Below are 24910 nucleotides of genomic sequence, written 5' to 3'. Positions count from 1 at the left end.
TGCTATAGTGTATCTGGAGGGTGCCGATCCCTCTAGCAGTGAGCACCGGACTAAAGAATTTTTTGGAGTGTTAGGGTGTGCGGATAAGGTCTCTGTGGTCCAACTCCTACTGCCCCCTGGCCCTACTCCTACTGCCCCCTGGCCCTACTCCTACTGCCCCCTGGTCCAACTCCTACTGCCCCCTGGCCCTACTCCTACTGCCCCCTGGCCCAACTCCTACTGCCCCCTGGCCCTACTCCTACTGCCCCCTGGTCCAACTCCTACTGCCCCCTGGCCCTACTCCTACTGCCCCCTGACCCTACTGCCCCCTGGCCCTACTCCTACTGCCCCCTGACCCTACTGCTACTGCCCCCTGGCCCAACTCCTACTGCCCCCTGGTCCAACTCCTACTGCCCCCTGGCCCTACTCCTACTGCCCCCTGGCCCCAACTCCTACTGCCCCCCTGCCCTACTCCTACTGCCCCCCCTGGCCCTACTCCTACTGCCCCCCTGGCCCTACTCTACTGCCCGCCTGGCCCTACTCCTACTGCCCCTGGCCCACCCACTGCCCCCTCCTACTCCCGCCCCTGGCCCTAACTCCTACTGCCCCTGGCCCCTCCTACTGCCCCCTGGCCCTACTCCTACTGCCCCCTGGCCCTACTCCTACTGCCCCCCTGGCCCTACTCCCTACTCTACTGCCCCTGGCCCAACTCCTACTGCGCCCTGGCCCTACTCCTACTGCCCCCTGGCCCTACTCCTACTGCCCCCTGGCCCTACTCCTACTGCCCCCTGGCCCTACTCCTACTGCCCCCTGACCCTACTCCTACTGCCCCCTGGCCCTAGTCCTACTGCCCCCTGGCCCTACTCCTACTGCCCCCTGGCCCTACTCCTACTGCCCCCTGACCCAACTCCTACTGCCCCCTGGCCCTACTCTACTGCCCCCTGGCCCTACTCCTACTGCCCCTGGCCCTACTCCTACTGCCCCCTGGCCCTACCTGCCCCCTGGCCCTACTCCTACTGGCCCCTGACCCAACTCCTACTGCCCCCTGGCCCTACTCCTACTGCCCCCTGACCCTACTCCTACTGCCCCCTGGCCCTACCCCTACTGCCCCCTGACCCTACCCCTACTGCCCCCTGACCCTACTGCCCCCTGGCCCTACTCCTACTGCCCCTGACCCTACTCCTACTGCCCCCTGGCCCTACTCCTACTGCCCCTGACCCTACCCCTACTGCCCCTAGGCCCTACTCCTACTGCCCCCTGACCCTACTCCTACTGCCCCTGACCCTACTGCCCCCTGACCCTACTGCCCCTGACCCTACTCCTACTGCCCCTGACCCTACTCCTACTGCCCCCTGGCCCTACTCCTACTGCCCCCTGGCCCTACTCTACTGCCCCCTGGCCCTACTCCTACTGCCCCCTGGCCCTACTCCTACTGCCCCCTGCCTGGCCACTCCTACTGCCCCCCTACTCCTACTGCCCCTGGCCCTACTCCTACTGCCCCTGGCCCTACTCCTACTGCCCCCTGGCCCTACTCCTACTGCCCCCTGGCCCAACTCCTACTGCCCCCTGGCCCTACTCCTACTGCCGGCCTACTCCTACTGCCCCCTGACCACTCCTACTGCCACCCTGGCCCTAGTCCTACTGCCCCCTGACCCTACTCCTACTGCCCCCTGACCACTCTACTGCCCCCTGGCCCTACTCCTACTGCCCCTGACCCTACTCCTACTGCCCCTGACCCTACTGCCCCCTGGCCCTACTCCTACTGCCCCCTGACCCTACTCCTACTGCCCCCTGGCCCTACTCCTACTGCCCCCTGACCCTACCCTACTGCCCTTGGCCCTACTCCTACTGCCCCCTGACCCATGACCGCTACTCCTACTGCCCCTGACCCTACTGCCCCCTGACCCTACTCCTACTGCCCCCTGGCCCTACTCCTACTGCTACCTTACGCCTGGCCTACCCTACTGCCCCCTGCCTACTCCTAGCTGCCCTGGCCTCTTTTGTTGTTTTCTCTCGTTCCCTGATTGGTTGGCTGGCCATATCCTGTAATTTATTGCACTCAAGCAATAAACCCACAAGCCGCTTGGGGATGACCGCTGGCGAAGTCCCCCTGGAAGGGCGATGGCTTCCTGCGAGGGACAGACTGGAACCGGTAAAATATACTGCCGGTTGTGCCCTTCCTGCGAGGGACAGCTGGCACGGCACTGGTATATACTGCCCGTTGTGCTTCCTGCGAGGACAGACTGGATGGCCCGGTATATACTGCCCCGTTGTGCTTGCTGCGAGGACAGACTGAGCGGGTACGGGTTATAAGCTGCCCAGTTGTGCCCTTCTGCGAGGGACAAATGGCACGGTATATGATACTGCCCCGTTGTGCGCGGCTTCTGCGACGCGACAGCACTGCACGGCACTGGTCTAATACTGCCCCGTTGTGCCCTTTCTAGCGGGAGGAGGAACACTGGGAACTCAAGGCACCACGGATACTTATAAGACCTGCCCCGTTGGTCCCTCCTGCGGGGACAGCTGGCACGGTACCGGTACTCATACCTGCCTCGTTTGTGACTTGCCTGTGAGGGAAGACTGGCATGGCACCGGTACTAGATACCTGCCCTAAGTTGTTGCCTTCCTCGTGAGGGGACAGAAGACATGGGCACTGGTACTTACCTGCCCGGTTGGATGCCTTCTGGAGGGACAGACTGGCACGGTACGGACTATAATCGTGCCCCCTCGTTGTGCCTTCTGGTTGGGGACAGACTGGCATGGAAACGTACGGTACTAGGTCCAGTGCGCCCCGTTGTGCCTTGCCTGTGAGGGAAAGACTGTGCCAGTGGTACTATAGCTGCCCCGTGTGCCTTCCTGTAAGAGGGACAGACTGGCACTGGTAATATACCTGCGCCGTTGTGCCTTGCTGGTCAGAGGGACAGACTGGCATGAGAACCGGTACCTATACTTGCCCCCGTTGTGCCTCCTGTGAGGGAAAGCTGGCTACGGCACCCGGTACTACTAACCTGGCCGTTGTGCCTGTTCCTGGCGGGAGGGACAGCTGGCAACGTGTACGCCCGAGGTACTATAAGATCCTGTCCCGTTTGTGCCTTCCTGTGAGGGACATAGACTGGCACGGCACGGTAACTTTATACTTGCCGTTGTGGCCCCTTATATCCGCTAGCGAGGGACAGACTGGCACGGTACCAGGGTACTATAGCCTGCCCCGTTGTCCTTCTGCGGGGACAGACTGGCACGGTACGGTAATTCCTGCCCCGTTTGCATTCTGCGAGGGACAGCTGACGGTACCGGTACTATACCTGCCCGTTGTGCCCGTTCATGCGAGGGACAGCTGGACGGCACCGGTACTATACTGCCCCGTTGGTGCCTTCTGCGAGGACAGACTGGACGGTACTTACTGCCCCGTTGTGCCCTTCTGCGAGGGACAGAACTGCACAGGTACTATCTGCCCCATTGTGCCCTTCCTGCGAGGGACAACGACTGGCCGGACGGTACTACCTGCCCCCGTTGTGCCCTTCCTGTGAGGGACAGACTGGCACTGGTACTATACCTGCCCCCGTTGTGTCCCTTCCTGTGAGGGACAGACTGGACTGGTACTATCCTGCCCGCGTTGTGCCCTTTCCTGTCGAGGGACAGATGGCATGGCTGGTACTATACTGCCCCGTGTGCTTCCTGTGAGGGACAGCCTGGGCCGGGCACGGTTATCTGCCCCGTTGTCCTTCCTGCGAGACAGACTTGCACGGTACCGGTAACTATACCTGCCCCGTTGTTGCCATTCTGTGAGGGACAGACTGGCAACGGCAACCGGTACTATACATGCCTCCGTTGTGCCCTTATGCGGGGGAGGGACAGAACTGGCACGCGTACGCGGGTATATACTGCCCCCGTTGTGCCCTTCCTGCGAGGGACAGACTGGCACGGTACCGGTACTATACCTGCCCCCGTTGTGCCCTTCCTGTGAGGGACAGACTGGCACGGTACCCGTTATACCTGCCCCGCGTTGTGCCCTTCCTGCGAGGGACAGACTGGCACGGCACCGGTACTATACCTGCCCCGTTGTGCCCTTCCTAGCGAGGGACAGACTGGCACCGGTACTATACCCTGCCCCGTTGTGCCCTTCCTGCGAGGGACAGCTGGGCACTTCGTACTATTATACTGCCCCCATTGTGCCCTTCCTGCGAGGGACAGACTGGCACGGCACCGGTACTATACTGCCCCCGTTGTGCCCTTCTAGTGACGGACAGACTGGCATGGCACCGGTACTATACTGCCCCCGTTGTGCCCTTCCTGCGAGGGACGCTTGGCACCGGTACTATACCTGCCCCCGTTGTGCCCTTCCTGCGAGGGACAGACTGGCATGGCACGGTATAATACCTGCCCCCGTTGTGCCCTTCCTGTGAGGGACAGACTGGCATGGCACCCGGTACATATACCTGCCCCGTTGTGCCCTTCCTGCGAGGGACAGACTGGCATGGCACCGGGTACTATACCTGCCCCCGTTGTGCCCTTCCTGCGAGGGACAGACTGGCACGGCACCGGTACTATACCTGCCCCCGTTGTGCCCTTCCTGCGAGGGACAGACTGGCATGGCACCGGTACTATACCTGCCCCCGTTGTGCCCTTCCTGCGAGGACAGACTGGCACCGGTACTATACCTGCCCCGTTGAGAAGTGCGAGGGACAGACTGGCACCGGTACTATACCTGCCCCCGTTGTGCCCTTCCTGCGAGGGACAGACTGGCATGGCACCGGTACTATACCTGCCCCCGTTGTGGCCTTCCTGCGAGGGACAGACTGGGATGGCAACCGGTACTATACTGCCCCCGTTGTGCCCTTCCTGCGAGGGACAGACTGGCACCGGTACTATCCCTGCCCCCGTTGTGCCTTCCTGCGAGGGACAGACTGGCACGGTACTATACCTGCCCCCGTTGTGCCCTTCCTGCGAGGGACAGACTGGCACCGGTACTATACCTGCCCCCGTTGTGCCCTTCCTGCGAGGGACAGACTGGCATGGCACCGGTACTATACCTGCCCCCGTTGTGCCCTTCCTGCGGGACAGCCTGGCACGGCACCGTATAATACCTGCCGCCGTTTGTGCCCTTCCTGCGAGGGACAGACTGGCATGGCACCGTACTATACCGGCCCGTTGTGCCCTTCCTGCGAGGGACAGACTGGCACCCGGTACTATACCTGCCCCCGTTGTGCTTCTGCGAGGACAGACTGGGCACCGGTACTATACCTGCCCCCGTTGTGCCCTTCCTGCGAGGGACAGACTGGCACCGGTACTATACCTGCCCCCGTTGTGCCCTTCCTGCGAGGGACGAGACTGGCATGGCACGGTACTATACCTGCCCCCGTTGTGCCCTTCCTGCGAGGAACAGACTGGCATGGCACCGGTACTATACCTGCCCCCGTTGTGCCCTTCCTGCGAGGGACAGACTGCAATGGCACCGGTACTATACCTGCCCCCGTTGTGCCCTTCCTGCGAGGGACAGACTGGCATGGCACCGGTACTATACCTGCCCCCGTTGTGCCTTCCTGCGAGGGACAGACTGGCATCGGTGGCACCGGTACTATACCTGCCCCCGTTGTGCCCTTCTGCGAGGGACAGCCTGGCACGGCACCGGTATATACCTGCCCCCGTTGTGCCCTCCTGCGAGGGACAGCCTGGCACGGCACCGGTACTATACCTGCCCCCGTTGTGCCCTTCCTGCGAGGGACAGACTGGCACGGTACCGGTACTATACCTGCCCCCGTTGTGCCCTTCCTGCGAGGGACAGACTGGAGCACGGCACTGGTACTATACTGCCCCCGTTGTGCCCTTCCTGCGAGGGACAGACTGCACGGCACAGTACTATACCTGCCCCCGTTGTGCCCTTCCTGCGAGGGACAGGACTGGCAGGTACCGGTACTATACCTGCCCCCGTTGTGCCCTTCCCTGCGAGGGACAGACTGGCATGGCAACCGTACTATACCTGCCCCCGTTGTGCCCTTCCTGCGAGGGACAGACTGGCACGGTACCGGTACTATACCTGCCCCCGTTGTGCCCTTCCTGCGAGGGACAGACTGGCACGGCACCGGTACTATACCTGCCCCCGTTGTGCCCTTCCTGCGAGGGACAGACTGGCACGGCACCGGTACTATACCTGCCCCCGTTGTGCCCTTCCTGCGAGGGACAGACTGGCATGGCACCGGTACTATACCTGCCCCCGTGTGCCCTTCCTGCGAGGGACAGACTGGCATGGCACCGGTACTATACCTGCCCCCGTTGTGCCCTTCCTGCGAGGGACAGACTGGCATGGCACCGGTACTATACCTGCCCCCGTTGTGCCCTTCCTGCGAGGGACAGACTGGCACGACACCGGTACTATACCTGCCCCCGTTGTGCCCTTCCTGCGAGGGACAGACTGGCACGGCACCGGTACTATACCTGCCCCCGTTGTGCCCTTCCTGCGAGGGACAGACTGGCATGGCACCGGTACTATACCTGCAGAAAACAAAAGGTGCCCCTAGGTGGTAGCACGCTGCAATTCCAGCTCCCCAGGGGCAATTCCACAAGGATTTCTAGATGGTGATTGGCTCGTGCGTTGGCAGCAACAGCGAATGGCAGGCAGCAGAGAATACAAGCGACAGGGGGCACAATTGGCATCCTTAGTGTTTATTGGGTACATTTTTGCCCCTCACCAAAATAGAGGGCAAGTAGCCCCATGTGAAACCCCAGCAGCAGCTCCAACATCCCAGTGGTCTCTCTATTTAAAGGGGATAAAAACCTGAAAATGGAACTAAATAATAAGATAATATCAATTTCAGCAATCTCCCAGAACACATGACTACTGCCCCCTACAGATAGCTCTCTGCACTGCTGCTTCCGAATCTGAAGCAATGTAGCAGACACCAGCTGAAGGCCTCTGAAGAAGCATGCAAAGCATTGTGGGAACTGGAGTCTTGGTTGCCTGAGCCCCCTAAATAACTAGCACCCCATTTCCCAAACAGCCAGAAATGGTTCCCCCAAAATCACATGCCCCTGCAAGTGGCAAGTTCAGCACCAGGGGCTCCCAAATGGCAGCAACCGCTTAGCTGAGCCTCCCTAGCAACCAAGGAATCCACTAATGCCCGATACCCACAGAATTCAGACACTTCCTAATGCCTGGCACCCACAGTGCTCACGCACCCCAGAAGGCTTGGCACCAACAGATCCCAGGCACCCAAATGGCCGATACCCCCAGCACCTTTATGTTCTGCCCTCACATCCAACCAAAAGGCCAAGGCCTCCTTGACTGGCCAATATAACTTGCTCCCAGTACCAGAGAGGCCACAGTGTATCCAGTCCAAGAGAATCCTATGCAGTTCTGTAGAACTATTCTTTGGTGCCACCATACAGGGCCAGTACCATTTGTAGTAGGTTCTGTACTGATACCAGCCCAAGGGAATCCTATGCAGTTCTATAGAACTATTCTTTGGTGCCACCATACAGGGCCAGTACCATTCGTAGTAGGTTCTGTACTGATACCAGTCCAAGAGAATCCTATGCAGTTCTATAGAACTATTCTTTGGTGCCACCATACAGGGCCAGTACCATTTGTAGTAGGTTCTGTACTGATACCAGCCCAAGAGAATCCTATGCAGTTCTATAGAACTATTCTTTGGTGCCACCATACAGGGCCAGTACCATTTGTAGTAGGTTCTGTACTGATACCAGCCCAAGTGAATCCTATGCAGTTCTGTAGAACTATTCTTTGGTGCCACCATACAGGGCCAGTACCATTTGTAGTAGGTTCTGTACTGATACCAGCCCAAGAGAATCCTATGCAGTTCTGTAGAACTATTCTTTGGTGCCACCATACAGGGCCAGTACCATTTGTAGTAGGTTCTGTACTGATACCAGTCCAAGAGAATCCTATGCAGTTCTGTAGAACTATTCTTTGGTGCCACCATACAGGGCCAGTACCATTTGTAGTAGGTTCTGTACTGATACCAGCCCAAGAGAATCCTATGCAGTTCTATAGAACTATTCTTTGGTGCCACCATACAGGGCCAGTACCATTTGTAGTAGGTTCTGTACTGATACCAGTCCAAGAGAATCCTATGCAGTTCTATAGAACTATTCTTTGGTGCCACCATACAGGGCCAGTACCATTCGTAGTAGGTTCTGTACTGATACCAGTCCAAGAGAATCCTATGCAGTTCTATAAACTATTCTTTGGTGCCACCATACGGGCCAGTACCATTCGTAGTAGGTTCTGTACTGATACCAGTCCAAGAGAATCCTATGCAGTTCTATAGAACTATTCTTTGGTGCCACCATACAGGGCCAGTACCATTCGTAGTAGGTTCTGTACTGATACCAGTCCAAGAGAATCCTATGCAGTTTATAGAACTATTCTTTGGTGCCACCATACAGGGCCCGTACCATTTGTAGTAGGTTCTGTACTGATACAGGTCAGAGAATCCTATGCAGTTCTGTAGAACTATTCTTTGGTGCCACCATACAGGGCCGTACCATTTGTAGTAGGTTCTGTACTGATACCAGCCCAAGAGAATCCTATGCAGTTCTATAGAACTATTCTTGGTGCCACCATACAGGGCCAGTACCATTCGTAGTAGGTTCTGTACTGATCCAGTTAAGAGAATCCTATGCAGTTCTATAGAACTATTCTTTGGTGCCACCATACAGGGCCAGTACCATTCGTAGTAGGTTCTGTACTGATACCAGTCCAAGAGAATCCTATGCAGTTCTATAGAACTATTCTTTGGTGCCACCATACAGGGCCAGTACCATTCGTAGTAGGTTCTGTACTGATACCAGTCCAAGGGAATCCTGGGATCCTACATTCTATATAATTACATTTGGGTTCATCATCCAACAGAATCAATTACTAATTAACCTCCGATAAACTCGTTTGGTAGATGGCGATACCCATGTTTGGGGACTAAGCCCCACCTCCCAGTAGGTGTTCTTGCCACGATTGGCTATCCAGGCAATATGCACCAATCAGTCACAGCAAGGGCGTGGCCACCATTGGCTTGCACAGAGTTTATAGGGCTGGATTCACTGCACGCAGCAAAGGTCTTTCTCATTGGCTAGGTCCAGTGATGCCGCCTCCTCCTCCGTGCCATCAAGTTCTGTATCTTCTCCCTCTAGCATCTTCTCCCTAAGTGCCATCAGCATGTCACGGCTCTCGCTGGGTGGCAGGTTGCACAGATAGTACTGTGGGGCAAATTCCACTAACCTTAGGGGCAGAAGGGTATAACAGAGTGTTCAGTACACACAGCCAACTTATACTAGGTACAAAAATTGCACCAAAGTGAAACAGGAGCCAACCCAATGAGAGAGGAGCCAACTCAATGAAAGAAGAGCCAACACAATGAGAAAAGAGCCAACACAATGAGAAAAGAGCCAACCCAATAAGAGAAGAGCCAACCCAATGAAAGAGGAGCCAACCCAATGAAAAAGAGCCAACCCAATGAGAAAAGAGCCAACCCAATGAGAAAAGAGCCAACCCAATGAGAAAAGAGCCAACCCAATGAGAGAGGAGCCAACCCAATGAGAGAGGAGCCATCCCAATGAGAGAGGAGCCATCCCAATGAGAGAGGAGCCATCCCAATGAGAGAGGAGCCAACCCAATGAGAGAGGAGCCAACCCAATGAGAGAGGAGCCATCCCAATGAGAGAGGAGCCATCCCAATGAGAGAGGAGCCATCCCAATGAGAAAAGAGCCAACCCAATGAGAGAGGAGCCAACCCAATGAGAGAGGAGCCAACCCAATGAGAGAGGAGCCAACCCAATGAGAGAGGAGCCAACCCAATGAGAGAGGAGCCAACCCAATGAGAGAGGAGCCATCCCAATGAGAGAAGAGCCAACCCAATGAGAGAGGAGCCATCCCAATGAGAGAGGAGCCAACCCAGTGAGAGAAGAGCCAACCCAGTGAGAGAAGAGCCAACCCAGTGAGAGAAGAGCCAACCCAGTTAGAGAAGAGTCAACCCAGTTAGAGAGGAGCCAACCCAATGTGAGAGGAGCCAACCCAATGAGAGAAGAGCCAACCCAAAAAGAGAAGAGCCAACCCAATGAGAGAGGACCCATCCCAATGAGAGAGGAGCCAACCCAGTGAGAGAAGAGCCAACCCAGTGAGAGAAGAGCCAACCCAGTGAGAGAAGAGCCAACCCAGTTAGAGAAGAGTCAACCCAGTTAGAGAGGAGCCAACCCAATGAGAGAGGAGCCAACCCAATGAGAGAAGAGCCAACCCAATGAGAGAAGAGCCAACCCAATGAGAGAGGACCCATCCCAATGAGAGAGGAGCCAACCCAATGAGAGAAGAGCCAACCCAATGAGAGAGGACCCATCCCAATGAGAGAGGAGCCATCCCAATGAGAGAAGAGCCAACCCAATGAGAGAGGAGCCAACCCAATGAGAGAGGAGCCATCCCAATGAGAGAGGAGCCATCCCAATGAGAGAGGAGCCAACCCAATGAGAGAGGACCCATCCCAATGAGAGAGGAGCCAACCCAATGAGAGAAGAGCCAACCCAATGAGAGAGGAGCCAACACAATGAGAGAGGAGCCAACCCAATGAGAGATGAGCCAACCCAGTGAGAGAAGCACCAACCCAATGAGAGAAGAGCCAACCCAATGAGAGATCAGAGTGAGGTGGCAAGGGGCCCTCGAGGGTCACTGCATGGGGGGGAGGGATAGGGACAATACAGTCACTGCATGGGGGGAGGTTGGGACCATACAGTCACTGCATGGGGGGGTTGGGACATACAGTCACTGCATGGGGGGGTTGGGACATACAGTCACTGCATGGGGGGAGGTTGGGACCATACAGTCACTGCATGGGGAAGTTGGGACCATACAGTCACTGCATGTGGGGGTTGGGACCATACAGTCACTGCATGTGGGGGTTGGGACCATACAGTCACTGCATGTGGGGGTTGGGACCATACAGTCACTGCATGTGGGGGTTGGGACCATACAGTCACTGCATGGGGGGGTTTGGGACATACAGTCACTGCATGGGGGGAGGTTGGGACCATACAGTCACTGCATGTGGGGGTTGGGACAATACAGTCACTGCATGGGGGGTTGGGACCATACAGTCACGGCATGGGGGGGGGTTTGGGACATACAGTCACTGCATGGGGGGGAGGTTGGGACCATACAGTCACTGCATGGGGGGGAGGTTGGGACATACAGTCACTGCATGGGGGGGAGGTTGGGACATACAGTCACTGCATGGGGGGAGGTTGGGACATACAGTCACTGCATGGGGGGGAGGTTGGGACCATACAGTCACTGCATGGGGGGTTGGGACCATACAGTCACTGCATGGGGGGGAGGTTGGGACATACAGTCACTGCATGGGGGGGAGGTTGGGACATACAGTCACTGCATGGGGGGGAGGTTGGGATCAAACAGTCACTGCATGGGGGGAGGTTGGGACATAAAGTGACTGCATGGGGGGGAGGTTGGGATCAAACAGTCACTGCATGGGGGGAGGTTGGGACCATAGAGTCACTGCATGGGGGGAGGTTGGGATCATACAGTCACTGCATGGGGGGGAGGTTGGGACCATACAGTCACTGCATGGGGGGGAGGTTGGGACCATAGAGTCACTGCATGGGGGGAGGTTGGGACCATACAGTCACTGCATGGGGGGAGGTTGGGACCATACAGTCCACTGCATGGGGGGAGGTTGGGATCATACAGTCACTGCATGGGGGGAGGTTGGGACCATACAGTCACTGCATGGGGGGAGGTTGGGATCATACAGTCACTGCATGGGGGGAGGTTGGGACCATACAGTCACTGCATGGGGGGAGGTTGGGGACCATACAGTCACTGCATGGGGGGGGGTTGGGATCAAACAGTCACTGCATGGGGGGAGGTTGGGACCATACAGTCACTGCATGGGGGGGAGGTTGGGACCATACAGTCACTGCATGGGGGGAGGTTGGGACCATACAGTCACTGCATGGGGGGGTTGGGACCATACAGTCACTGCATGGGGGGAGGTTGGGACATACAGTCACTGCATGGGGGGAGGTTGGGATCATACAGTCACTGCATGGGGGGGTTGGGACATACAGTCACTGCATGGGGGGGGGTTGGGACATACAGTCACTGCATGGGGGAAGGTTGGGATCAAACAGTCACTGCATGGGGGGGAGGTTGGGATCATACAGTCACTGCATGGGGGGGTTGGGACATACAGTCACTGCATGGGGGGGGGTTGGGACATACAGTCACTGCATGGGGGGAGGTTGGGACCATACAGTCACTGCATGGGGGGGGGGTTGGGATCAAACAGTCACTGCATGGGGGGAGGTTGGGACCATACAGTCACTGCATGGGGGGGAGGTTGGGACCATACAGTCACTGCATGGGGGGAGGTTGGGACCATACAGTCACTGCATGGGGGGTTGGGACCATACAGTCACTGCATGGGGGGAGGTTGGGACATACAGTCACTGCATGGGGGGGAGGTTGGGATCATACAGTCACTGCATGGGGGGGTTGGGACATACAGTCACTGCATGGGGGGGGTTGGGACATACAGTCACTGCATGGGGGAAGGTTGGGATCAAACAGTCACTGCATGGGGGGGAGGTTGGGATCATACAGTCACTGCATGGGGGGGAGGTTGGGATCATACAGTCACTGCATGGGGGGGTTGGGACATACAGTCACTGCATGGGGGGGAGGTTGGGATCATACAGTCACTGCATGGGGGGGGGTTGGGACATACAGTCACTGCATGGGGGGTTGGGACATACAGTCACTGCATGGGGGGGGTTGGGACATACAGTCACTGCATGGGGGGGTTGGGACATACAGTCACTGCATGGGGGGGGGGGGTTGGGACATACAGTCACTGCATGGGGGGGGGTTGGGACATACAGTCACTGCATGGGGGGGTTGGGACATACAGTCACTGCATGGGGGGGTTGGGACATACAGTCACTGCATGGGGGGGTTGGGACATACAGTCACTGCATGGGGGGGTTGGGACATACAGTCACTGGCATGGGGGGGGACTGCATGGGGGGTTGGGACATACAGTCACTGCATGGGGGGTTGGGACATACAGTCACTGCATGGGGGGGGTTGGGACATACAGTCACTGCATGGGGGGGGTTGGGACATACAGTCACTGCATGGGGGGGTTGGGACATACAGTCACTGCATGGGGGGGGTTGGGAACATACAGTCACTGCATGGGGGGGGGTTGGACATACAGTCACTGCATGGGGGGGGTTGGGACATACAGTCACTGCATGGGGGGGGGTTGGGACATACAGTCACTGCATGGGGGGGGGTTGGGACATACAGTCACTGCATGGGGGGGGTTGGGACATACAGTCACTGCATGGGGGGGGGGGTTGGGACATACAGTCACTGCATGGGGGGGGGTTGGGACATACAGTCACTGCATGGGGGGGGTTGGGACATACAGTCACTGCATGGGGGGGGGTTGGGACATACACGTCACTGCATGGGGGGGGTTGGGACATACAGTCACTGCATGGGGGGGTTGGGACATACAGTCACTGCATGGGGGGTTGGGACATACAGTCACTGCATGGGGGGGGTTGGGACATACAGTCACTGCATGGGGGGTTGGGACATACAGTCACTGCATGGGGGGGACCATACTCACATTTCAGGAAGGATTTCGGTGGCGATGCTGATGCAGTTATCCTGGGATATAGTGAAATCGTGGTACAGGACCCAGGCTGGGGGGGGGCAGCACCCATAATACACAGAGAAGGGGTGCAGATTGGCCACATGTTTGTGGGTCAGCATCAGATAATTGCCCTGTCCATCAACATCACGGGCAACCTGAGGAAGGTACAACAGCCTTAGTCTGATTGGGGGCAAATCAACCCCTAACTGAAAGGAGCACCCACTCCTGATCTAAACTGAACCCACACCCCCCCCCACTTCCCCCCAATGTACAGCCAGTGACTCCCTCCCCTGGGAACGTCTATAAGAGCCCCCAAATAATGGATTATTCCCCAATACAAGGGGAAATCTGGGGCAGTCTGGCATCACTCAACCAAAATAAGATATTGTCCTTCCACCAATCCCTGCCCAGAGAATCACAGGTCCTTCCACCAATCCCTGCCCAGAGAATCACAGGTCCTTCCACCAATCCCTGCCCAGGGAATCACAGGCCCTTCCACCAATCCCTGCCCAGAGAATCACAGGTCCTTCCACCAATCCCTGCCCAGAGAATCACAGGTCCTTCCACCAATCCCTGCCCAGGGAATCACAGGTCATTTCCCCAATCCCTGCCACGGGAATCACAGGTCCTTCCACCAATCCCTGCCCAGGGAATCACAGGTCCTTCCACCCATCCCTGCCCAGGGAATCACAGGTCCTTCCACCAATCCCTGCCCAGGGAATCACAGGTCCTTCCACCAATCCCTGCCCAGGGAATCACAGGCCATTTCCCCAATCCCTGCCCAGAGAATCACAGGCAATTTCCCCAATCCCTGCCCAGGGAATCACAGGTCCTTCCACCAATCCCTGCCCAGGGAATCACAAGCCATTTCCCCAATCCCTGCCCAGGGAATCACAGGCCATTTCCCCAATCCCTGCCCAGGGAATCACAAGCCATTTCCCCAATCCCTGCCCAGGGAATCACAGGCCATTTCCCCAATCCCTGCCCAGGGAATCACACGCCATTTCCCCAATCCCTGCCCAGGGAATCACAGGCCATTTCCCCAATCCCTGCCCAGGGAATCACAGGCCATTTCCCCAATCCCTGCCCAGGGAATCACAGGCCATTTCCCCAATCCCTGCCCAGGGAATCACAGGCCATTTCCCCAATCCCTGCCCAGGGAATCACAGGTCCTTCCACCAATCCCTGCCCAGGGAATCACAGGCCATTTCCCCAATCCCTGCCCAGGGAATCACAGGCCATTTCCCCAATCCCTGCCCAGGGAATCACAGGTCCTTCCACCAATCCCTGCCCAGGGAATAACAGGCCATTTCCCCAATCCCTGCCCAGGGAATCACAGGCCATTTCCCCAATCCCTGCCCAGGGAATCACAGGTCCTTCCACCAATCCCTGCCCAGGGAATAACAGGCCATTTCCCCAATCCCTGCCCAGCGAATCACAGGTCATTTCCCCAATCCCTGCCCAGGGAATCACAAGCCATTTCCCCAATCCCTGCCCAGGGAATCACAGGCCATTTCCCCAATCCCTGCCCAGGGAATCACAGGCCATTTCCCCAATCCCTGCCCAGGGAATCACAGGCCATTTCCCCAATCCCTGCCCAGGGAATCACAGGCCATTTCCCCAATCCCTGCCCAGGGAATCACAGGTCCTTCCACCAATCCCTGCCCAGGGAATCACAGGCCATTTCCCCAATCCCTGACCAGGGAATCACAGGCCATTTCCCCAATCCCTGCCCAGAGAATCACAGGTCCTTCCACCAATCCCTGCCCAGGGAATCACAGGTCCTTCCACCAATCCCTGCCCAGGGAATCACAGGTCCTTCCACCAATCCCTGCCCAGGGAATCACAGGTCCTTCCACCAATCCCTGCCCAGGGAATCAAAGGCCATTTCCCCAATCCCTGCCAAGAGAATCACAGGTCCTTCCACCAATCCCTGCCCAGGGAATCACAGGTCCTTCCACCAATCCCTGCCCAGGGAATCACAGGTCATTTCCCCAATCCCTGCCCAGGGAATCACAGGCCATTTCCCCAATCCCTGCCCAGGGAACCACAGGTCCTTCCACCAATCCCTGCCCAGGGAATCACAGGCCATTTCCCCAATCCCTGCCCAGGGAATCACAGGCCATTTCCCCAATCCCTGCCCAGGGAATCACAGGCCATTTCCCCAATCCCTGCCCAGGGAATCACAGGCCATTTCCCCAATCCCTGCCCAGGGAATCACAGGCCATTTCCCCAATCCCTGCCCAGGGAATCACAGGCCATTTCCCCAATCCCTGCCCAGGGAACCACAGGTCCTTCCACCAATCCCTGCCCAGGGAATCACAGGCCATTTCCCCAATCCCTGCCCAGGGAATCACAGGTCATTTCCCCAATCCCTGCCCAGGGAATCACAGGCCATTTCCCCAATCCCTGCCCAGGGAATCACAGGCTATTTCCCCAATACTTGCCAAGGGAATCACAGGTCCTTCCACCAATCCCTGCCCAGGGAACCACAGGTCCTTCCACCAATCCCTGCCCAGGGAATCACAGGCTATTTCCCCAATACTTGCCAAGGGAATCACAGGTCCTTCCACCAATCCCTGCTAGGGAATCACAGGTCCTTCCACCAATCCCTGCCCAGGGAATCACAGGCCATTTCCCCAAACCCCGCCCAGGGAATCACAGGTCCTTCCACCAATCCCTGCCCAGGGAATCAAAGGCCATTTCCCCAAACCCCGCCCATAGATAATTCCTTCCCTACAGGGAACGAGTGGGAAACTTGATCCGTACTGGGAAATTAGCCAATGGGAAGCGCTCACCTTCAGGAACCCCCCAGATATCAGCGATCGCCTGATATTAAGGGTATTTTCCTGACTGAGAAAGTTGGGGGGTGAAACTGGGAGTTCGATCCTCTGCAGCAGCTCCAGGAGTTCAGCGCGGAGTCTCTCTGCCTGTTGGAGGGCACGGGGGCACAGGGCACAGCGACTGCACCACTCCTCATCACCTGCAGGGGGCACAGGCAATAACTGCACAGAGAGAAGAGACAGTCACGGGGCACAGGCAATAACTGCACAGAGAGAAGAGACAGTCACGGGGCACAGGCAATAACTGCACAGAGAGAAGAGACAGTCACGGGGCACAGGCAATAACTGCACAGAGAGAAGAGACAGTCACGGGGCACAGGCAATAACTGCACAGAGAGAAGAGACAGTCACGGGGCACAGGCAATAACTGCACAGAGAGAAGAGACAGTCACGGGGCACAGGGAATAACTGCACAGAGAGAAGAGACAGTCACGGGGCACAGGGAATAACTGCACAGAGAGAAGAGACAGTCACGGGACACAGGCAATAACTGCACAGAGAGAAGAGACAGTCACGGGGCACAGGCAATAACTGCACAGAGAGAAGGGACAGTCACGGGGAACAGGGAATAACTGCACAGAGAGAAGAGACAGTCACGGGGCACAGGGAATAACTGCACAGAGAGAAGAGACAGTCACGGGGCACAGGGAATAACTGCACAGAGAGAAGAGACAGTCACGGGGCACAGGGAATAACTGCACAGAGAGAAGAGACAGTCACGGGGCACAGGGAATAAGTGCACAGAGAGAAGAGACAGTCACGGGGCACAGGCAATAACTGCACAGAGAGAAGAGACAGTCACGGGGCACAGGGAATAACTGCACAGAGAGAAGAGACAGTCACGGGGCACAGGGAATAACTGCACAGAGAGAAGAGACAGTCACGGGGCACAGGGAATAACTGCACAGAGAGAAGAGACAGTCACGGGGCACAGGGAATAACTGCACAGAGAGAAGAGACAGTCACGGGGCACAGGGAATAACTGCACAGAGAGAAGAGACAGTCACGGGGCACAGGGAATAACCGCACAGAGAGAAGAGACAGTCACGGGGCACAGGGAATAACTGCACAGAGAGAAGAGACAGTCACGGGGCACAGGGAATAACTGCACAGAGAGAAGAGACAGTCACGGGGCACAGGGAATAACTGCACAGAGAGAAGAGACAGTCACGGGGCACAGGGAATAACTGCACAGAGAGAAGAGACAGTCACGGGGCACAGGGAATAACTGCACAGAGAGAAGAGACAGTCACGAGGCACAGGGAATAACTGTACAGAGAGAAGAGACAGTCACGGGGCACAGGGCACAGCGACTGCACCACTCCTCATCACCTGCAGGGGGCACAGGCAATAACTGCACAGAGAGAAGAGACAGTCACGGGGCACAGGGAATAACTGCATAGAGAGAAGAGACAGTCACGGGGCACAGGGAATAACTGCACAGAGAGAAGAGACAGTCACGAGGCACAGGGAATAACTGCACAGAGAGAAGAGACAGTCACGGGGCACAGGGAATAACTGCACAGAGAGAAGAGTCAGTCACGGGGCACAGGGAATAACTGCACAGAGAGAAGAGACAGTCACGAGGCACAGGGAATAACTGTACAGAGAGAAGAGACAGTAACGGGGCACAGGGCACAGCGACTGCACCACTCCTCATCACCTGCAGGGGGCACAGGCAATAACTGCACAGAGAGAAGAGACAGTCACGGGGCACAGGGAATAACTGCACAGAGAGAAGAGACAGTCACGGGGCACAGGGAATAACTGCACAGAGAGAAGAGACAGTCACGAGGCACAGGGAATAACTGCACAGAGAGAAGAGACAGTCACGAGGCACAGGGAATAACTGCACAGAGAGAAGAGACAGTCACGAGGCACAGGGAATAACTGCACAGAGAGAAGAGACAGTCACGAGGCACAGGGAATAACTGCACAGAGAGAAGAGACAGTCACGGGGCACAGGGAATAACTGCACAGAGAGAAGAGACAGTCACGGGGCACAGGGAATAACTGCACAGAGAGAAGAGACAGTCACGGGGCACAGGGAATAACTGCACAGAGAGAAGAGACAATCACGAGGCACAGGTAATAACTGCACAGAGAGAAGAGACAGTCACAAGGCACAGGGAATAACTGCACAGAGAGAAGAGACAGTCACGGGGCACAGGGAATAACTGCACAGAGAGAAGAGACAGTCACAGGCACAGGGAATAACTGCACAGAGAGAAAAGACAGTCACGGGGCACAGGGAATAACTGCACAGAGAGAAGAGACAGTCACGGGGCACAGGGAATAACTGCACAGAGAGAAGAGACAGTAACAAGGCACAGGGAATAACTGCACAGAGAGAAGAGTCAGTCACGGGGCACAGGGAATAACTGTACAGAGAGAAGAGACAGTCACGAGGCACAGGGAATAACTGCACAGAGAGAAGAGTCAGTCACGGGGCACAGGGAATAACTGCACAGAGAGAAGAGTCAGTCACGGGGCACAGGGAATAACTGCACAGAGAGAAGAGACAGTCACGGGGCACAGGGAATAACTGCACAGAGAGAAGAGACAGTCACGGGGCACAGGGAATAACTGCACAGAGAGAAGAGTCAGTCACGGGCACAGGGAATAACTGTACGAGAGAAGAGACAGTCACGAGGCACAGGGAATAACTGCACAGAGAGAAGAGACAGTCACGAGGCACAGGGAATAACTTGCACAGAGAGAAGAGACAGTCACGAGGCACAGGGAATAACTGCACAGAGAGAAGAGACAGTCACGGGGCACAGGGAATAACTGCACAGAGAGAAGAGACAGTTACGGGGCACAGGGAATAACTGCACAGAGAGAAGAGACAGTCACGAGGCACAGGGAATAACTGCACAGAGAGAAAAGACAGTCACGGGGCACAGGGAATAACTGCACAGAGAGAAGAGACAGTCATGAGGCACAGGGAATAACTGTACAGAGAGAAGAGACAGTCACGAGGCACAGGGAATAACTGCACAGAGAGAAGAGACAGTCACGAGGCACAGGGAATAACTGCACAGAGAGAAGAGACAGTCACGAGGCACAGGGAATAACTGCACTGAGAGAAGAGACAGTCACGGGGCACAGGGAATAACTGCACAGAGAGAAGAGACAGTCACGGGGCACAGGGAATAACTGCACAGAGAGAAGAGACAGTCACGGGGCACAGGGAATAACTGCACAGAGAGAAGAGACAGTCACGAGGCACAGGGAATAACTGCACAGAGAGAAGAGACAGTCACGGGGCACAGGGAATAACTGCACAGAGAGAAGAGACAGTCACGAGGCACAGGGAATAACTGCACAGAGAGAAGAGACAGTTACGGGGCACAGGGAATAACTGCACAGAGAGAAGAGACAGTCACGGGGCACAGGGAATAAGTGCACAGAGAGAAGAGACAGTCACGAGGCACAGGGAATAACTGCACAGAGAGAAAAGACAGTCACGAGGCACAGGGAATAACTGCACAGAGAGAAGAGACAGTCATGAGGCACAGGGAATAACTGCACAGAGAGAAGAGACAGTCATGAGGCACAGGGAATAACTGCACAGAGAGAAGAGAGAATCATGAGGCACAGGGAATAACTGCACAGAGAGAAGAGAGAATCATGAGGCACAGGGCAATAACTATAGAGAGAAGAGACAGTCACGAGGCACAGGGCAATAACTCTATAGAGAGAAGAGACAGTCACGAGGCACAGGGCAATAACTGTATAGAGAAAAGAGACAATCACGAGGCACAGGGCAATAACTGCACAGAGGGAAAAGAGACAATCACGAGGCATAGGCAATAACTGCACAGAGGGAAAAGAGACAATCACGAGGCATAGGCAATAACTGCACAGAGGGAAAAGAGACAATCACGAGGCACAGGGCAATAACTGTATAGAGAAAAGAGACAGTCACAAGGCACAGGGAAATAACTGCACAGAGGGAAAATAGACAATCATGAGGCACAGGGAATAGCTGCACAGAGGGAAAAGAGACAGTCACGAGGCACAGGGAATAGCTGCACAGAGGGAAAATAGACAATCATGAGGCACAGGGAATAACTGCACAGAGGGAAAATAGACAATCATGAGGCACAGGGAATAACTGCACAGAGGGAAAATAGACAATCATGAGGCACAGGGAATAACTGCACAGAGGGAAAAGAGACAATCATGAGGCACAGGGAATAGCTGCACAGAGGGAAAATAGACAATCATGAGGCACAGGGAATAGCTGCACAGAGGGAAAATAGACAATCATGAGGCACAGGGAATAGCTGCACAGAGGGAAAATAGACAATCATGAGGCACAGGGAATAACTGCACAGAGGGAAAAGAGACAGTCACGAGGCACAGGGAATAACTGCACAGAGGGAAAAGAGACAGTCACGAGGCACAGGGAATAACTGCACAGAGGGAAAATAGACAATCATGAGGCACAGGGAATAACTGCACAGAGGGAAAATAGACAATCATGAGGCACAGGGAATAACTGCACAGAGGGAAAAGAGACAGTCACGAGGCACAGGGCATAGCACACAAAGTGACAGCTAGGGACTTACTCTCCTTGTACTTTTCATATATATTTATTAGAGTCATGTGATCTCCCTCTGGGACCTGCAGCTCCTGGCGAGACTCCAACACTTCCGCTGTGTGCGGCCCCGGAAGGAAACAACGTGGCACAACTGTGGGGGGTAAAGGAGAGGGGGACAAACAATCTGCATCCCATTCCTCAGCTTAATTATCTGCAGCCTGTCTAACTCCCCACTACAACCCCTCCCTATAACTCCTCCTACTGATCCACAACTTCTCCTACTGATCCACATAACTCCTCCTACTGATACACATAACTCCTCCTACTGATCCTCGCAACTCCTCCTACTGATCCATATGACATCTTCCTATAGCCCTAAGCCCATAACTCCTCCTAGTAAACTCTTCCTACTGATCCATAGCCCTAAGCCCATAACTCCTCCTACTGATTCTCACAACTCCTCCTACTGATCCACAACTCCTCCTACTGATCCATATGACATCTCCCTATAGCCCTAAGCCCATAACTCCTCCTAGTAAACTCTTCCTACTGATCCATAGCCCTAAGCCCATAACTCCTCCTACTTATCCTCACAACTCCTCCTACTGATCCATATGACATCTCCCTATAGCCCTAAGCTCATAACTCCTCCCACTGATCCACATAACTCCTCCTACTGATCCTCACAACTCCTCCTACTGATCCTCACAACTCCTCCTACTGATCCTCACAACTCCTCCTACTGATGCTCACAACTCCTCCTTCTGATCCTCACAACTCCTCCTTCTGATCCACAACTCCTCCTACTGATCCTCACAACTCCTCCTACTGATCCATATGACATCTCCCTATAGCCCTAAGAACACAACTCCTCCTACTGATCCTCACAACTCCTCCTTCTGATCCACAACTCCTCCTTCTGATCCACAACTCCTCCTTCTGATTCACAACTCCTCCTACTGATCCTCACAACTCCTCCAACTGATCCATATGACATCTCCCTATAGCCCTAAGAACACAACTCCTCCTACTGATCCATATGACATCTCCCTATAGCCCTAAGCTCATAACTCCTCCCACTGATCCACATAACTCCTCCTACTGATCCTCACAACTCCTCCTACTGATCCTCAACTCCTCCTACTGATCCTCACAACTCCTCCTACTGATCCTCACAACTCCTCCTACTGATCCTCACAACTCCTCCTTCTGATCCTCACAACTCCTCCTTCTGATCCTCACAACTCCTCCTTCTGATCCTCACAACTCCTCCTACTGATCCTCACAACTCCTCCTACTGATCCATATGACATCTCCCTATAGCCCTAAGAACACAACTCCTCCTACTGATCCTCACAACTCCTCCTTCTGATCCACAACTCCTCCTTCTGATCCACAACTCCTCCTTCTGATCCACAACTCCTCCTACTGATCCTCACAACTCCTCCAACTGATCCATATGACATCTCCCTATAGCCCTAAGAACACAACTCCTCCTACTGATCCATATGACATCTCCCTATAGCCCTAAGAACACAACTCCTCCTACTGATCCTGACAACTCCTCCTACTGATCTATGACATCTCCCTATAGCCCTAAGCCCATAACTCCTCCTACTGCTCTACATAACATCTCCTTCTACTGATCCACATAACCCCCTCCCTATAACTCCTCCCATTGCTCCCTATAACTCTCCCTACAACTCTTCCTATTGCTCCATATAACCATCCCTATAACTCCTCCTATTGCTCCATATACCCCTCCCTATAATTCCTCCTACTGACCCACATAACTCCTCCTAGTGCTCCATATAACCCCTCCCCATAACTCCTCCTAGTGCTCCATATAACCCCTCCCTATAACTCCTCCTAGTGCTCCATATAACCCATCCCAATAACTCCTCCTAGTGCTCCATATAACCCTCCCTATAACTCCTCCTATTGCTCCCTATAACCCCTCCCTATAACTCCTACTATTGCTCCATATAACCCCTCCCTATAACTCCTCCCATTGCTCCATATAACCCCTCACTATAACTTCTCCTAGTGCTCCATATACCCCTCCCTATAACTCCTCCCATTGCTCCATATACCCCTCCCTATAACTCCTCCCATTGCTCCATATACCCTCTCCCTATAACTCCTCCCATTGCTCCACAGAACCCTCCCTATTACTCCTCCCATTGCTCCATATAACCCCTCCCTATAACTCCTCCCATTGCTCCATATACCCCTCCCTTTAACCCCTCCCCATGGAACCAAACATCTCCTCCCATTACCACTCAACATGGCTGCCAGTGTGAGCATCTCGCTGACGCAGTGGAATTCACACGAGGCGAGAATGGATTTGGAGATTTGCGGATCCAGCGGAATCTCTGACATGATAATTCCAACTTCTGAGAGGTTTCCATCATCATCGAGAGCTGCCAGGTAATCCAGATCCTCTAAGGCCTGCATGAGCGACTCCGGGGCTGAGGGAGCACAAGGGTATAAATGTAACCGTGTCCCTTATTCACATGGAACTCACTGTATTGATCTGTATTTATACATATGGGTAGGAGCTGCCATAGTGTTTCCCAGTGGCCAGGGTAGCAATGTAATATATAAAAACAGCTTTATTATTAAGCCGCTTTACTGCCGTGCCCCCTTGCCAGCTAATGACCACAATACCAAGCCCACCTTGATCCTTAGTATGGGGGCCGTAACAAAGCAGAAAGGCAAAGGATAGAAAATAGGGAAGGGGCAAAAGGCAGCTGACGGAGGGTCAGTAACAATAGCCCCGGGGCAGTTACACGCAAAATGACAGTGGCCTCCGACCTGTTACCCTGATAGAGGCAATGGCAACCAGGAGATGCAGAGACAACTGGAAAGGAGGGGGGGGGGGACACAGAATGTTACAATTGGGCGCTCACCGGGCCGGTCAAGGAAGTCGCACTGCCCCATGTCGGCAATGTCCAGCCTCTTCATCAACAGAACCAACCGGCTCAGATTCTCCTGAAGGATCCGAGGAGGAGAGAAGTCTGGCATTTGGCTCTGATAGACGGTCTCCGAGTACAAGCGGTAACACACACCTACAGAGATTCCCCAATGAATATTCCCAAAATGGATCCGGAGCTAGGAACTCACATGCATCATCATATTCACTTACTGTCAGTGGCCTGGGCCCGCAAGCGCCGGATCTCTGCCGTGGCTTTACTGACCGGCCGCCGCACCTGGAAATCCGCCCGGATACGGGGGTTGTACATCTTCCCAGTGAGAAAAGGCAGAGATAATGGTCAGGAAAAGATAGGCCAATAGAGAGAGAGAAAAGGAAGCAGAGTTAGAGGAAGGAAGAGAAACAGAAGGGCAGAGTTACAGAGGAAGGGACAGAGGGAAGGGCAGAGTTACAGAGGAAGGGACAGAGGGAAGGGCAGAGTTACAGAGGAAGGGACAGAGGGAAGGGCAGAGTTACAGAGGAAGGGACAGAGGGAAGGGCAGAGTTACAGAGGAAGGGACAGAGGGAAGGGCAGAGTTACAGAGGAAGGGACAGAGGGAAGGGCAGAGTTACAGAGGAAGGGACAGAGGGAAGGGCAGAGTTACAGAGGAAGGGACAGAGGGAAGGGCAGAGTTACAGAGGAAGGGACAGAGGGAAGGGCAGAGTTACAGAGGAGGGGACAGAGGGAAGGGCAGAGTTACAGAGGAAGGGACAGAGGGAAGGGCAGAGTTAGAGAGGAAGGGATAGAGGGAAGGGCAGAGTTAGAGAGGAAGGGACAGAGGGAAGGGCAGAGTTACAGAGGAAGGGGCAGAGTTACAGAGGAAGGGACAGAGGGAAGGGCAGAGTTAGAGAGGAAGGGACAGAGGGAAGGGCAGAGTTAGAGA

The 24910-nt window shown here is 55.1% G+C and overlaps 1 protein-coding gene and 1 long non-coding RNA gene across 3 annotated transcripts in view; both read right to left on the bottom strand.

The window, feature by feature from the left end:
- Positions 1-3481: 3481 nt before the first annotated feature.
- On the bottom strand, positions 3482-5029 carry LOC116408258. 2 transcript variants are annotated; one of them, XR_004220821.1, is made up of 4 exons: positions 4901-5029; positions 4685-4741; positions 4473-4586; positions 3982-4030 (listed from the first exon to the last, which is right to left on the bottom strand). It is a non-coding gene; the product is annotated as an uncharacterized LOC116408258 (long non-coding RNA). The 2 variants fall into 2 exon arrangements; XR_004220820.1 differs by lacking the exons at positions 3982-4030; positions 4473-4586 and adding an exon at positions 3482-3520 and having other exon boundaries at positions 4668-4741.
- Positions 5030-6623: 1594 nt separating this feature from the next.
- Positions 6624-24910, bottom strand: part of dqx1 (DEAQ-box RNA dependent ATPase 1) — a 42445-nt gene continuing 24158 nt past the window's right edge. The window contains 8 exon segments of the mRNA NM_001079275.1: positions 6624-8142; positions 8692-9211; positions 13634-13815; positions 16459-16643; positions 21081-21203; positions 23332-23523; positions 23965-24123; positions 24201-24297. Of these exon segments, the coding sequence (NP_001072743.1) occupies positions 9031-9211; positions 13634-13815; positions 16459-16643; positions 21081-21203; positions 23332-23523; positions 23965-24123; positions 24201-24297 (1119 nt within the window). The 3' untranslated portion in view covers positions 6624-8142; positions 8692-9030.

Source organism: Xenopus tropicalis, chromosome 1 (assembly GCF_000004195.4).
Source record: "Xenopus tropicalis strain Nigerian chromosome 1, UCB_Xtro_10.0, whole genome shotgun sequence".
Lineage (NCBI taxonomy): Eukaryota > Metazoa > Chordata > Amphibia > Anura > Pipidae > Xenopus > Xenopus tropicalis.
The sequence above is the reverse complement of the archived record's forward strand: the minus strand, read 5'-3'. Positions and strand labels throughout refer to the sequence as shown.